Source organism: Myripristis murdjan, chromosome 3 (genome assembly GCF_902150065.1).
Source record: "Myripristis murdjan chromosome 3, fMyrMur1.1, whole genome shotgun sequence".
NCBI classification, from domain to species: domain Eukaryota; kingdom Metazoa; phylum Chordata; class Actinopteri; order Holocentriformes; family Holocentridae; genus Myripristis; species Myripristis murdjan.
The window spans coordinates 19,075,729-19,090,607 of NC_043982.1; the positions used below are offsets into that span (position 1 = coordinate 19,075,729).

A 14,879-nucleotide genomic window follows, 5' to 3' on the forward strand; every position below is an offset into this window, starting at 1 on the left:
ACAACGCCTAAAGGGCGAGAACAGCGACTGTGCTGTACACGGGCGCATAAAATAATTACCTATCATCGTTAAGTAATTTAGCCAATAAATCGAGTTTAGGGCTGTAGGCACTGATTGGGGCGTCATTTATGTGTTGACAAATTGTGTAGTTTGGCGCACAAATGACCTGAGATAGTCGGGGGCACCAAAACAGCCAGGGGACACAAAGGCTCGTCACGTGTGTTTTGTCCTCGCCGGAGCGCTGTCTGACTCAATAGTGAGTTATAATGAGACGGCGAATCACTGGATCCCATGGAGTACACGATGCAAGGCGCGCACCGTACAAGCGCGCCACTCCGTCCGCGGTGCCTGCATGGGATTGGGTGGAGGGGTGGTGGCAGCTGTGGACGGAACACAGGATTGGTAGAGTTCAGCCCAAACTTGTTGACTCATAATAACCGAGCAGCTCCTTTCCATCCACTACGGCGCGGAGCTGTCCAACGCCAGTGGTGCTGAAACTCCCAACCTCTGACTCCTCGTTGGACTAACACTTCATCTTTTTCTGCTTTTAATTCATTCACTGAACATTTGAAAGTTAGATGCGTTCGTGTAACACACCCAGACGTAGAGTTTGAACACCCTTTGGCGGACACGTATCCATCGCCAAAGCTCTATCCAAGAGCGCATCGAGCCTTCAACTTCTCATCTGGTCGACTAGAGAATTCGCCAAGGCTCAAACATGGCTTTCATGGTAAAACACATGGTGGGAGGACAGCTGAAGAACCTGACAGGCGGACTGACAGAGGAAAAATCCGAAGGAGAGAAATCAGAAGCCGCTGCGCAAGGGACCCAAGGAATTTGAACAGTACCAGCAACAGTTAGAGGAAAAAGTAGGAATGAATGACTCTTGTTAATCCGTAATGAATACGTGTGTGCAGTGGAACTGTGTTTAAACAGTGTCGTTGCGTGTAAATGTGTACTTGAGAGCTCCCAGTGCGCCGAGCGCTGTTTTACGCATCAGTGCCACGACACTGAGCGATCCAGACACAGCTGCTCCACTCGCCCAGGGAGCTCTCTGTCTCTTAGGTTTGCCAAATAATGTAGGGCAGTTTTTAATTTGGGGTTCCTGGAATAATTCTTCCGCCAAACTGTGTACAGAGTTCATGTCTGAGGCAAAAATGTTCTGCGCGCCTTCTGTAGTGAGCCTGAACCATGGTAGTTCTCAAATAAAAAACTCGGTAAACTACAGCTTCCAGATCTATGGTCCTAAACGACGATAGATTCTCTTTCAGAAAAGGATGATTTTTATTCGTTTCCTATGAGCGACCCGTCCAATCTTGAGTCACGTCGTTTCATTCCACTTGCCACGATGTACTGTATAACTATTTTACATCCTAAAGATTTAACCTGGCACGATGCGTGTAGATGGCATCCCTCCACTATTATCCTTGTAGTTCCCTTTTTGTATGGTACATATTTGCAGTTGTGACTCCAGCCTTGTTAAAACTGCTTAAATGAATCTGTTAATGTTAAGACAGCTCTTTACCTGCATGTGTGAAATTCCCTAAAGAACATCCCATATTGTCCACATCCTTGTGGTGATAGTCATTTGAACACAGTGGACAACAATTAAAGTGACAGGTTACACCATCAAGGTCATTTAGCCAACAGAGTTCACACACCAGACCAGTGCCTCACCATTGATTAGTGTGATGCCTCCCTCCAAGCGTAACTCCATAATCCATATCAGATGCTCACTCTCCTGGCCACAGACAAGTGGCCGTGTAATCTCAGCCCTGGTTGGTCATGTATGGATCAGATTCACTTGTATTCAGATTATGGCATTCTGATAAAATGTATGACTTATCAGTAACTGGAAAAATCTTCAGCCACATTAAATGGTCCATGCGTCCGTTGGGATGGTGTTCCTTAAACGGCAACAAAATGTTCCCATGGTTTCTGGCCTGAGCCTAACATTAAAATTTGCCATTTGATGAATGCTTTTAGTCAGAGCACCTCACAGTACCATGCATGTGCATTTTTAAAGCCTGGGTCACCTCAGGGGTGCCGCTAGGAAATTGGGCCCCATGAAAAAAAAAAAAAAGGCTATATATAGGCTATATATATTTACTCGATGATGGTTTAATAATTTTATATTAGTTTTACCTATTTTTTGGGGCCCCTGTCAGGCAAGGGCCCTTGGAATTGTCCTAACTTTTCCCCATACACGGCACCCCTGGGTCACCTTAGTGGAAAACTGAACTCCTGACTCTGCTCTAAAGGATCCATGGCAAGATGCTCTCATCACTGCTGTGACTATAATTCTGCATCTGTATTATTGTGTGACCTTCAGTGGAAGTGAGTTATTAGACGATGTAGTAAACCAGAGCATATAGATCAACAGAGAAGACCATACTGTTCAGATTAAAGGAGAGTAGGGTTGTGGGGGAGGGTTGTTCACACTGGCATGTCACTGAAGTCATTTTAATCACCCTCAACACCCGGGCCACAGTGACACTCTGGTCATCTGATGCCCTTGAGAGGAGAAGACACAAGGCTTGCCCTCTCCAGTGGCAAAGTCTGGCGCTCTGCCATTGTTGCAAGTGAGCGCCGCATGGGCTCATGTGCTGTTTGGTGTTTGACACAGTCATGCTAATGCGTACTGAACTCTGGCTTGCACAGACAGCACCATAAATATGGTATCTCCACATAAAATGACCTTCCTCTGACACATCGGGTACAAACACTTTCCAAACCAGGCTCGTGGTCCTCAGGAGTCCCTAAGCCTCTAGATTATGCTGCTGACTTGATCGTTCTAGTCGTACAATTGTCACCTCTGCCACTGTTGCTGTGTTTTGGAGAACGTTATCTGTCTTTGATATTTATTTAATTATAGACACTGATGGCTTCTGCTCTTTTCATGACATTCATTGGCTGTATAGTCACATATCATCTTTTATTAGAAGGATTGTGTTTGGTCACAGGCCATTCAAGCAAAGTCTTTAAGCATAATGGCATCTCGTTGACTCATAACTCACAGGCATTACAGGAAATTTCAAGAGACCTTTTTTTAGGTCAAGTGTGAACTACACTCCAGTCACAAACATTTCAGTGATGTTGACAAGGGAAAATAGTCAATTGCCTGCCCTCTGCTGGAGACATCACACATCACATTTTGCACTGTTTACAAGAATGAATTTGAAAAGTTTGGTGTCAAAAAGATATTCACCACTTCAAAAGAAAAAAATGACATGGACACTTAAAAATGACTCATATGCAAAATTTGAACTAATTAGGGTTATGATTTTTAAAACGATACTAGATAATAGATAGCAGATAGATAATGTAAGTCCCAAGTTGATGACATGTTAACATTTTCGCTCACTGATTCTCAACATTTTTTTTTTTTTTTTTACCTGGGCCTGAATGATGAACTTCATTTAATATTTTGTTTCCTGATGATAGATATGTTGAAAATATGTAGCTTTCATTTTCCATACATGCCTTACTTGCAGAATCATAGATTGGCAGAACATCCTTGCTAGGGAGAATTGGCCAAGTTGGACCCTGGTAAAATATGAATGATGTTTTTCTATGTGTATGTGTATGGTATAATACCTTCTTTTGATGTACACATCAAAGTGATGATGTACTTTAGAGAACCTTTTCTTTTTAGCACAGTGGCCTTAGACAGATTGTATGCATCTCCTCTTTTGCAAGTTTTTGTTGTCCATCTTTACAGAAGCTGATAAGATTTGAACTTTTGAAAGATTTGAAAGCCTGTAGTCACTACCGGCACTTAAGCTTTTATATGGCTCTTGTGTCTCATCCTTGTTTACACCAAACTATTTTCATTGGAAAATTTCATCTATGACACAGAAAGAGTACAACCAGAGTCACAGTGTAACTGCCAGTGCCATTTTTTAAGTGGATATCCAGTTGAAGCATGAGAGTGGCAGAGCTGCTGTCATTGGTCCTTACATCAATAATATCTGAGAGGGCATTGTCTAGTGTGATGATGTGTACAACACAGCAGTCACAATACAAACATGTGCTGTGTGAAAACTTGTCACATATATTCAGTGCAAAGGAACAGAGAACAGAAGAAAACAAAGAGAAGTCCCAAGGAGTTTCATATTTATTTTGAGAGCTGGCACAGGAAATAAAATTTATGATGATTATTTTATGAGAACAAAGCCTCTCCAACCAGCAAAACTGCTTACTCTAACCTTCCCCATTACTTCCCAACTACCCATGAAGTTTTTTTTTTTTTTTTTTTTTTTTTTTTTTGGTTTGTTGTGTTTTGTTTTTTGCCTTTTGTGTTTTGAGGACCAAAAAAGATGAATATGACCTTTCAAGGCAGGCAGATCAAGAGACTGTAGAGCCAAGTGGGGTGAAGCAAGGCTGCATACGGAATGGGTGTGGAAGTGCGAAAGCTGTACAAGTGGGTGTGCGCTAGTCTGTACAAGTGGGGTGTGCGCTAGTCAGCCTGCAGTTAGTAGGCAACTGCTAGTCAGTCCACGTCCCTTGAGGACTATATGCCCTCAAAGGAGCATTGGACTTGCAACATGCTGCATCTGGCGCTTCTAAACATGAGCGATAGCTTCCCTCCCCACAGCGGTCATTGTAGTCATCCATCTTCGCTGGCCCTAGACACTGGAAATGCTAATGCAAGACTCCCCATCCTCTTTAACAGCCTGATATCGCTCATCCTGATTAGCCCAATCCTCAGGGACCTGATATGACATGAATGTCCCTGAAGTTCAGATGTTTTATTTTCACATTCAATGTGATGCAGTTTTAACATACGGTTTTCATAAATGTTTGGAATTTGAAGGAAGATGAAGACAGTGCCTTTTCAACTTCTTTTTACAAGAGGAAATTGATTTTAGCAGGTTGAAGAGACATTTACGTAACCAGCTTTAAGTTGCAAGCTAAGATTATTCTAATTTGTTTGTCCAAAGGCATCTTGAATATTCCCAAAAATGTGATGTTTCTCCTTCTTTCCCCCAGGCAAGAGCGAGAAGCTAATTTTGCCCAGAAGAAAGCTGAGAGAGCTACAGTCGGAGCCACTTCCGGGAAAAATACAGACTACCAAAGGTGAAATGACAACTGATTCTGGTTTGTCTTTGAAAAGCCAAGGCATCCCCTTTTGGTCTTAACTGGTTCTGCCTCTTTTTTCCTGACCTTTTGTGTGTGTCTGCTGTCTCTAATTGTATCTTTGTCTGTTGTGTTTCGGTATGGGCATGCGTGTATGTATGTGCATGCTTTTATGTGTCTTTATCGGTGTGATAACCTTTATGTGTGTCCATCTCAGAACGAGCTGGATGAGACCCAGATCCAGCAGGCGGGTGACGATGTGCAGTTGCCAACAGAGCTGGCCAAGATGATTGCTGAGGACAACCAGGAGGAGGAACACAAGCAGTCTGTCCTGGGCCAGCTGACCAACATCCAGAACGTGGATATTGACCAGCTGAAAGACAAAGCCCAGGCCACCCTGGAAGACCTTAAAAAGCAGACGGAGAACTGCAGACTTATGTGATGTGATTAACTTTCAACCCCTAAAGATTGGAGTTTTAGTTGTGCAAATACTTTTGGAGCAAGAGCTTCTCTATCATTGGTTGAGTTAAACCTTAATGGGAGTAGCCACAGCATCACAGTTTTTCTGTTAAACTGAGAATGAGGCACTGTGTTCTTGCTGCTAACTGGAAAATGCAGTCTAGCCATACCATGTTATCTGAGTTATCCTCGCTGGCTTTCTAAGTCAAACCCTCCATCCTAGCATATAAGTCTGTAGATAAGCCAATAAGATTGACTGCTGACTTTCCAAGATCATGAATGCCATGGTCATGAATGACTGCAAAGAAGAAAAAAAGACATTGCCATATATATTTTTACCTGCATTTCCACCAGAATTCCGTGTGGTTCCTTGGTTGTAGAGGTTTAACTCAACACAAGAAAGACTTACCAAACCCAAATTTCTGTGAAGTCTAACTTCTAACTGGTGAAAGTAGGGTGGCTGGTCTTTGGTCGTAGATGATGTCCCCACATGTACTCATCACATCACATCATCACCTGGCACCAAAGACTCAGTACACTACTTTTCACCAACAGATGTTAGGCTGCACAGATACTTGGATTTGGTACAGCTCTGCATCTAAGAAATGTTTGTACAAATGCAACTGCAATCTCCCTCTCCTTCCCTAACCTCTTTCAGTCTGTGTACCTCACATGACTAATTATACTACAATGTGTGATCTACAGCATTTTACATCGCTGCCAAACACTACAGCAGCTGCTCTCACTGAAGAGCTCACCTTCAGACAGCGAGGATGAACTCAACAGTGGAACAAGCAGTTGTAGTATTTGACTGGGATGGAAACGTGCTCATGGCTCTTAGTGGCTGATGGTTGGAGACCACTGTTCTGCAGTGTGAAAATGTGGAACATGTATGTTATGGTAAATATGGGAAAATTGTGAATTTCTTTGGAGTAAAAGTAAATGAAGGAACGCTTCTTGGGGTTGTTTACAAAAGCGCATAATCTTAAGAATGGGAAATAGCCATGCAGAGCCACAAATAAGGAGTAGGTCTTTGAAATAAGTAGCTTATCTTGGTACCCTGGTGCCCTGATGAAAGCTCCATGTGAGCTGAAATGCAGTGGTAGCTTTTATCTTCACCTAGACATATCACGATGAAGGCTTTTTAGCTTTTTCCCTACTTCAGTGTGCCTCGGACGTCTTAATAAGGTTGTCTTCTCTACATTTCCAAGATCTGTATGGTACTTTCTACAAAGACAGTCCTCCTTGTTTGCTTGTTGCTCTGGTAATTTTTTTGTTTGTTTGTTTGTTTTTTGTTTGTTTGAGCTAGCTACTCTAATCTAAAGTGATGCAATTTGTAATTTGTGTCATCCTTAAGGACACGTCCGCAAGACACTTGCTGACATTTTGGCTATTGCAAGGATCAAAATTGTGACCTTTGCATTAAAAAAAAAAATACAGTCACTCTCCAACCACTGTGTGCAAAGGCTAATATGTATGGTAAGGGCACAATTTTCCAAGTTCCCAAATTTATCATAATGTGTACACACACACACTATATATATATATATATATATATATATATATGTGTGTGTGTGTGTCTGTATGTATATGTGTGTGTGTGTATATATATTTATATATATATATATACACACACGCATACATACATATACATACAGACACACACACATATACATATATATACATATACATATGTATGTTTAGCCATATGTATCACTTATATAATGAGTAAACCTGTGTGCACCCTGCATTCAGCAGCATTAAAGCTGCAGAGTACAGAAAATTGTGAATGCTTCAATTGTATGCCAAAGCCTCTGCTGAAAATATCCCAACCAATATAAAGGAAATGGCACAAGTATGTCAAACTGTGTAATCGCAGTATGTATAGTACAAACTCTGAGCCCACATACAAGTATTTATGTTGTATATGATGTAAATGTATCTGCTGTTTGCCTGTATCGTCAACAGCAGGCCTTTACTCAGTCTGTGTTCATTTACTCACTGGTTTTGGTTTGAAGTTGTGGTGCCAATCGTCACATGACCTTTGACCTTTGACCTGTGCTCTATCTCATTGACCCCTTTGTCTCAGTGGTGCAGTTTTGTGAGGTGGTTTTGTGTCGTGTAGCTGATGTGATATGTCAAGTGGTGTCCTTGAAAACGTCATCCTTGGCTGAGAGTGCTGGTCGTAGTGTTAGACAGCACACAGCCGTTATGAGCACACGGTGTACGTGGTAATCTGTCCAACTTGTTGTCCTCTAGCCAACTAAAGTGAAGCTGTAGAGGAATGAAGAAGAGGAGGTGTCATTGTGTTTGTATTAACATTCATATGCACTATGTTTTTCCAGTGTTTCCTCTGTTTTTATGTTGCAGTGGTACATGCAGTAATTTGAGGTTTGGTTCGTTATCAGTCCCTATTTTGCCCCCTTTTTATCGTGTTAGTGCTAAAAATGTTTTCTTTGGTGACTCTATCATGATAAAAAAAAAAAAAAAAGATTTTAAACATTATGACCACACTTATTTTGATTTACAGGAAAAGTCAGCTAAATGACATTTATTTAAATGAAACATTTTTTTCTCTAGAAGTAGTGGTAATTTACTTGTGGTGAAATGCTGCACCGCTGCTAAATGAAAACAGAGGCAACATGCTATTTCAGTACAGTTCTTGTCCTGTGTTAGATGCACAGTCCCTATGTACATTTCAGTGATACAAAAGGCAGGAAACATTGCAATAAGTATTACTTTTTTGTTAAAACCATAATTTGTCATAGGTATTCAAAGATACAATATTAATGGATGGAATTGCAGCCATAAGCAAACTATTTGCTGTGTATGAAAGCACAACTTTCAGTAATATCATTCCTGACAATGTAATTTTGTTGTCGTATTAGTAGAGTTATGTTTCAGGAAATGGCTGCCATGACATGTAGTTTCTTCTCAGCAGTTGTTTCTTTTCATATGATCCCTGTTGATTTTGAGTTGAAAATTCAATAAACTGATTTTTAGGATAATGCCTTTCCTCCTCTTTCTTCTTCTTCTTCTTCTTCTTCTTCTTCTTCTTCCTCCTCCTCCTCTTTCTTCTTCTTCTTCTTCTTCTTCTTCTTTCTTCTTTCTCTCTTCTTCTTCTTCTTCTCTCTTCTCCCCTCCCCCCTCCTCCCCTCCTCCTCCTCCTCCTCCTCTCTTCTCTTCTTCTTCTTCTTCTTCTCTCTCTCCTTCTTTCTTCCTCTTCTTCTTCTTCTTCTTCTTCTTCTTCTTCTTCTTTCTTTGCAGGACAGCTAGTTGGTCAGTAGTGTTAGTCTGCAGCCACCTGAACACCAGGTGGAGACAAACATACAGTACAGCGGCAGATTGGAGGAGGCATTCTTGAAAGACAGGTAGGTCAGCCAGATTAGAGCTGACTCATTATAGCAGATCTGTCATGTCATGGTGTGGATTATTGGTGGTTTAAAATGTAAATGACAAGGGAAACACCTTGATTCTAAGTGGCAGCAACGTATTCAAATGTTGAATCTGTCATTCTATCTATCTGTCTATATGGAGTGAAATATGCATTTGTGCATGAATGGACAGACAGACAGACAGACAGAGACAGACAGATAGATAGATAGATAGATAGATAGATAGATAGATAGATAGATAGATAGATAGATAGATAGACAGATAGATAGATAGATAGATAGATAGATAGATAGATAGATAGATAGATAGATAGGAATCCAAACATTAAATCATTAAATTTAAAGATTTGCCAGCAGCTATCTTACTTAAGGTTTTGAATAGATACCAGGTCAGGCATCCATCTGGTTCTGTGGAGCTGCTTGTGCAAAAACTGGCACAGTCTCATTGGGGCAGGCCTCAAACTGCTTTTCGAAAAAAAAAAAAAAAAAAAAAAAACAAGACAGCCTGGGTGCTTTTTTCCCCCCCAAATCAAGTTAGTTACCATTTCAATGCCAGGAAAGCCTGAGCTATTGGTAGTTTTCAAGTGTGGTGTGAAAGGGGAGAGCTGTAAAATATATTGATGCTGAAACCTCTCTCTATTGATAGGCCCCAGTGCGTGAACAATCTTCAGCCTGGAAAGACACTGGGCCACTGCATGGCCAATCTGACACAATTGGGGTGAAACGGGCCAGAAAATACTATTCTCTCCCATTCTCCTCTATCAATCAGAGCTTAACACTCGGCAGAATGAAGAGCAGGAGACGGAGAGGGGGAAAGAGCGACAATTAGGGAGAACTTTTAAGTGAAAACCCTTTACGCCAGTGCAGTTATCATAGAGGTTTCCCCTCCTCTGTTTATGGCTAAAAAGGAACAGATTTGTTTTTCTGCGCTGAAAATTGAAGCAGTGGGTTGCAGATGTGCGCTTCTTGCAAAGGAATGCGTCTTGCAAGCCCCTGCCTCCCCCCTTTTACTTGTGTTTTGCAACAGCAGAGGACCACACAGATCATGGGTTTCGTGCAGGAAAAAAATTATACACATTTTCATCAGTCTCATCATATACTGTGTGGGTTTGTGCGCAAAAACTATGTCGCTATAGGCCTAGAAATGGGTCCCACGGCTGACTCTTCAATGACGACCAATCGGTGGCCAGGATTGTGAATGAGAGAGAGGGGGGAAGGAAAACTTTCCTTTCTTTTTTCTGCAGAAGGAGGGGTGTTGTGGGGAAATGCTCGGCCGACCGTGAAGCGTAACAGCAAGAAGAGGGACAAAGACGCGCATAGCGGGACAAAATGCGACAGATAGAAACCTGTTTCAACTTCAAAAATATGGACTAGGCTACATGGATGGATGTTGATCTAGACAAACTAACAGCATGGAAAACAAGAGTCGAAACAGACACTGGCAAGAAAGATGACTTCGAGCGTATGAACCGAGTCGTGGACAATAACTTTGGGAAGAATGCGCGTCAACTTGGATACAGTACATTTCAATGTGGTGCTGTGCGCCCGGATCGCCACTGACGCAAATGGCGTGGAACGTTCACAACTGTTTTGGAGTGTAAATCCCCACTTTTGAACGGACATTATCCTCGGAATGAGTATTGCTGCGCTGTTTGTCTCCTTCGCAGCCACGCGTGGTCTTTCTCCAGAGTCGGAGTTTCACTGCTGCACAAAGAGGAGGCACCGACAAACTTCACTAATATACAAATTTGTAGATTATTACCCAAGATTATCTGAGTTTGTTGTCCCTCCATTCGTTGCTGACAGGCTCTGGGCTGTTGTTGCAAGCGCACATTAGATCTTAGACGATTGTCTTAGATTAAACGTGTCATTTGTTTCCAAATTAATTGTCCTAATGTGCCGACTTTTCTGGTGGAGAAGGTGCGCGTCACCGAACTAGAACTTCATTCAAGCATGAAATGTTGGTGCAGCGCCCTGGCCCTTCTCCCGTGGGTGCTGGTGGCCTTAGATGCCCAACTAATCTGCTGGCAGGCGCTGCTTCGGTGCCACGACGAGCCTGAATGCGAGCTTGCATACAGTCAGTATTTAGCAGCATGTGAAGGCAACATTAGGGGGACTAGGAGGCAATGCCCGAGCCACTGTATCAACGCACTGATAAGACTGAATCACACCCGCAGCGGGCCAGACCTGGAGACCTGCGACTGTGCCCAAGACCTGGAGTGCATTAACGCCAAGCGCGCCATAGAGCCGTGCCTCCCTCGCAGACACCCAAATGATGCCGGGGGGATCGGCTGCACCGAGGCCCGGCAACGCTGCGAGGAAGACAGCAGCTGCCACACCTCCCTGACGGCCTATTTGTCCTACTGCGGCCAGCTGTTCAACGGCAGGAAGTGCTCCTCCAAGTGTAAAGCCACCATTCAGCAGATGCTGTTCATCCCAAATGGCATGCTCCTGAACCGCTGTGTTTGTGATGGGGTGGAGAGGCCTTTCTGTGAAGTGGTCAAGGAGAACATGAGTAAACTTTGCTCCATTGGAGACCACAGTGTCATCTCAGACCAGCCAGATGTGGATGATATCTATGAGGATGAGGACTATGATCCCAAAAATGACAGAGAGGAGATATATCCCGACTATTCTGGCTCCCAGCAGCTGTCCAGCTACATGCCGCTCCTGTATCTTTCCCTAGCACGGATATTATATTGAGATGGGCACATGGTGCAGCAGCTGCTGGATTTAGGAGTAGTAATAATGATGTGATACTGTAATGCTATTCTCTTTTCACTTGGCCCCCTCTCCTGGGTGCTCAGAGGGCAGGATCTCCCCTGGAGGTGGTAGTGATTCATTCAAGTCAATGACTTGCCCAAGGACACCTCAGTGGGACTGGAACCCAGGTCTGCTGTTTTAAGGAAGGTCCCTTTAAGCACTCAGCCTCCCTACTGCCCTGATTTAGTTGCAGGATGATAGGGAGCACAGTAGTGTTTTGTGTAGGTCTTACATAACCATTTCATAACAATTCTTGAGCACACACACACACACACACACACGCACAGGAAAACTACTGTTTGATCTGTGATCTAAACCTTTGCATAGATGGCCTTACACTGAGTGAACAGCTCACTTTTTGCTAAGTTGAAAGAAAGTCTGTGGTCAAAGGTGGCAAAAACCCTCCAGGTGATCGTTTGAGTGGAAATGAACCAAACTTGACATCTTTTGGTGGCATTATTTGTTGCTGGGCATTACCATTTAGTGTGCCTTTTATCGGCTTCTGTTTGTTTTGTTTGGTTTCAATGGTCCTTGAAGTGTGGCTTTATTAAGACTTAAGACAAACATTGGACCCGTCCAGTCTCTGTTTGCTCTCCTCTCCATTTCAGGGGCCTCTGCATTGTTGCAGCAACCACACTTCAAATATTTGTGGGAACGGTCAGGGGACAGACAAGGGTTTGGGATCAAGTAGTTAAATTAACTGAAGCGCCTCTCCAGCAGTCTGTCTGGGACCCCTCCCCCATCAGAGATTGTTTTATTGAACTTTTCCCTGAGACCCCCCTTCTTCCTCTCTTCTGCCTCCCCTTTCACGCCTCTTAAAGACCCCCTGTCTTTTAGAGAGCCGCCTCCCCTTCCCTAGATAACGAAACCATAGGCTACTTGTCAATTCAAGCCAAGTTTATTTGTAGAGTGCTTTTAACAGACGATTGTCGCAAAGTGCTTTCTACAAAATAGATGGTATGAATGCAGACAAAGAAGATGGGATTAATTAAAATGAAGGCTAGGACAACTTCATCACTAACTCCTCTGAGTGATTCCACACAGTGAATGTACTTTTGAAGGGTTTTGTTCCAAAATGTTTTAAGAATCTCTAAGTTGAAATATGGCTCACTATCTAAAAAAATACAGTTAATACCACTCTGAAATATTTTTATGTCATAGGTCAAGGTCTTCAGGTAGCTAATAACCTTAATAGTCTTATAAATAATGATCCAGAAATCACTTTACCAGAGAAGGTGTCGTATTTTTCAAAGGGTTGATCTCTCAGTTTGGAACAAAACCATCATTTGTAATAGGTGTTAAGTCTCTGCAGGTATACATTATAATGCACAAGCAGGCCTACACCGCAGAAGGATTTTTTTTTATACTTGAGCTGAAAAGGAATTGATTACTCACCTATGAAATATTCACACACCAAAAAACTTGAGTAAGCTGCACATGCCGGATGAGATAATGTATGCCACAACTTGTGTTAAGTACCCAACTGGCTCAGATAGTATTTTCTCTCCCTCGGTTTGGTTTCTCCTCCTTGGAGTACCAGATGAAACATAAGTGTCAAGCGTGTTTTCATTCACAGGAAAGTGAACTAACCCAGCTTACACACCTTCCTGTGATTGTCTAAACATCTGTCACTCTTTGCACCGCGCTGTGTGGCAGTCCCCAACCTACGTGAGTCAAACACACCAGTACAACGTATCTGCAAATGCTATTTGGCCCAATTCTGGCTACAAATGCTGAGTTTCTACAAAGAATTGGTTTAATTGTTATTTATCCTGGGAAAGTTAACAATGCATGTAAGCTGTTTCCCGGCGCTGCCTTTGCTTCACATTCGTATAGTTAGACACATTTAGATCAAGGAGCTGCCCAGCTGAGGGCTAAAGGCTTTGCTCAAGGGCACCACAGTGGTAAACCAAGTTGTTGAGAGAGGGGGGTGTTTGTTATTTTCTAGCCTACCGCTGTCCCAGGTTAAGCTGTTTAGTGAAAAGGGAAAGTAATTTTTTTTTTTTTCTTCAGTTTCATCTCTCAAAAAGAAGCTGCGTGTTCGTCCATGTCTATGCCACTTGAAAATGTCTCTAAACTAATCTTTGTTTTGTTATGAATGTTCAGAATGTTTTTTTTTTCCTCTGACCTGATCATGTAGCTGTTGGCCTTAAGGAAAATGTTGATAAATGTTAAATTATGAAACTAGAATATGAAGAATGTATATATTTTACAGTTATATGCAGTAAGATGAGCCAGTGCCAGGCCACTGTTTCTTAAATGCAGTTAATACAGTGTAAACACACAGAAGTAACTCGTACTTTGTCCTGACATAACATTTAGAGTTTTCATCTCATTATGCTGGAATAACATTTTAAAGCAGTGAATTTCCATATAGGAGTGCAGTTTTTGTAATAAAATGTTAATGAATTGAACTGAGTGAAGTCACTGACATGCCTTTAAACCATTTAGTGGACTTTATTATAGTATTTTATGTGTTTGTCATTAGGCACAGATGCATGAATGATGGATGTTGCTACTGTACAACAGCTTTGGTTACTGTAATATTTTCATGGTCTGACAGGCAAGGCAAGTTTCATAACCCTTGCATCCATGAAACCTCAAAACTAAAAAAAATCATGGTAATGAATCTGAAAATAAGGTTGTTTTTCATGCTTCCTGACAAGGGTTTCATTTGTGAGCAGTGACATTTTCTTTATATTCGACTGCCGTAACACAATCTTAAAAAGTATGTTTCTTAAAAAGAATGCAGTGATGTATATATTATGTGACATGTGAACAACAAAAGGGCAGTTTATTGCTAGAAAATGTCATCCTCAAGTCAGCCAAGTGACTCCACAATAAGCACTGTGGCTATACAGCCCTCTAACTGGAGTGTGCCTTTCATAATGCTAGCATTGTATAATACTTAAGGGATTAGGCCAGTGTAACTGAAACCCAGGAAGGAATTTTAAGTGTCTAGTCACTGCACAATACAGCCTCAATGGAGCACACAGGCAGGTCGGGATTCTGGTTACATTTCAGGCTCAAGTTGTTTTGAAACCAGTGTCCTGTCGAGCAAGAAGCCAGGTAGCCAGTCAGTGAAAATGTTAAGTAAATGTCAATTAATTCAATTCATGAGCTGGAATCAAAAGGAGTTCTTCACCAGTGTTTGCCTTGAGTATTTTTTTTATAATCCCTGCT

The 14,879-nt window shown here is 42.1% G+C and overlaps 2 protein-coding genes across 2 annotated transcripts; both read left to right on the forward strand.

Annotated features, from left to right (window-relative positions):
- Positions 1–298: 298 nt before the first annotated feature.
- Positions 299–7,013, forward strand: cplx3b (complexin 3b). Its single transcript, XM_030080656.1, is given in 6 exon segments — positions 299–828; positions 830–869; positions 4,097–4,098; positions 4,993–5,039; positions 5,042–5,079; positions 5,297–7,013. Coding segments are annotated over 6 exon segments (462 nt in total). The 5' UTR covers positions 299–718; the 3' UTR covers positions 5,522–7,013.
- Positions 7,014–10,156: 3,143 nt separating this feature from the next.
- LOC115379763 (growth arrest-specific protein 1) lies at positions 10,157–14,110 on the forward strand. The gene has a single exon (XM_030080641.1). It carries the CDS (start codon positions 10,887–10,889, stop codon positions 11,634–11,636), a length of 750 nt encoding a protein of 249 aa, XP_029936501.1. The 5' UTR covers positions 10,157–10,886; the 3' UTR covers positions 11,637–14,110.
- The last annotated feature ends 769 nt before the right edge of the window (positions 14,111–14,879 follow it).

Excerpts from the sequence above, each read along its gene's own strand:
- LOC115379763 (XM_030080641.1), top strand. The coding sequence starts at position 10,887 with ATGAAATGTTGGTGCAGCGCCCTGGCCCTTCTCCCGTGGGTGCTGGTG.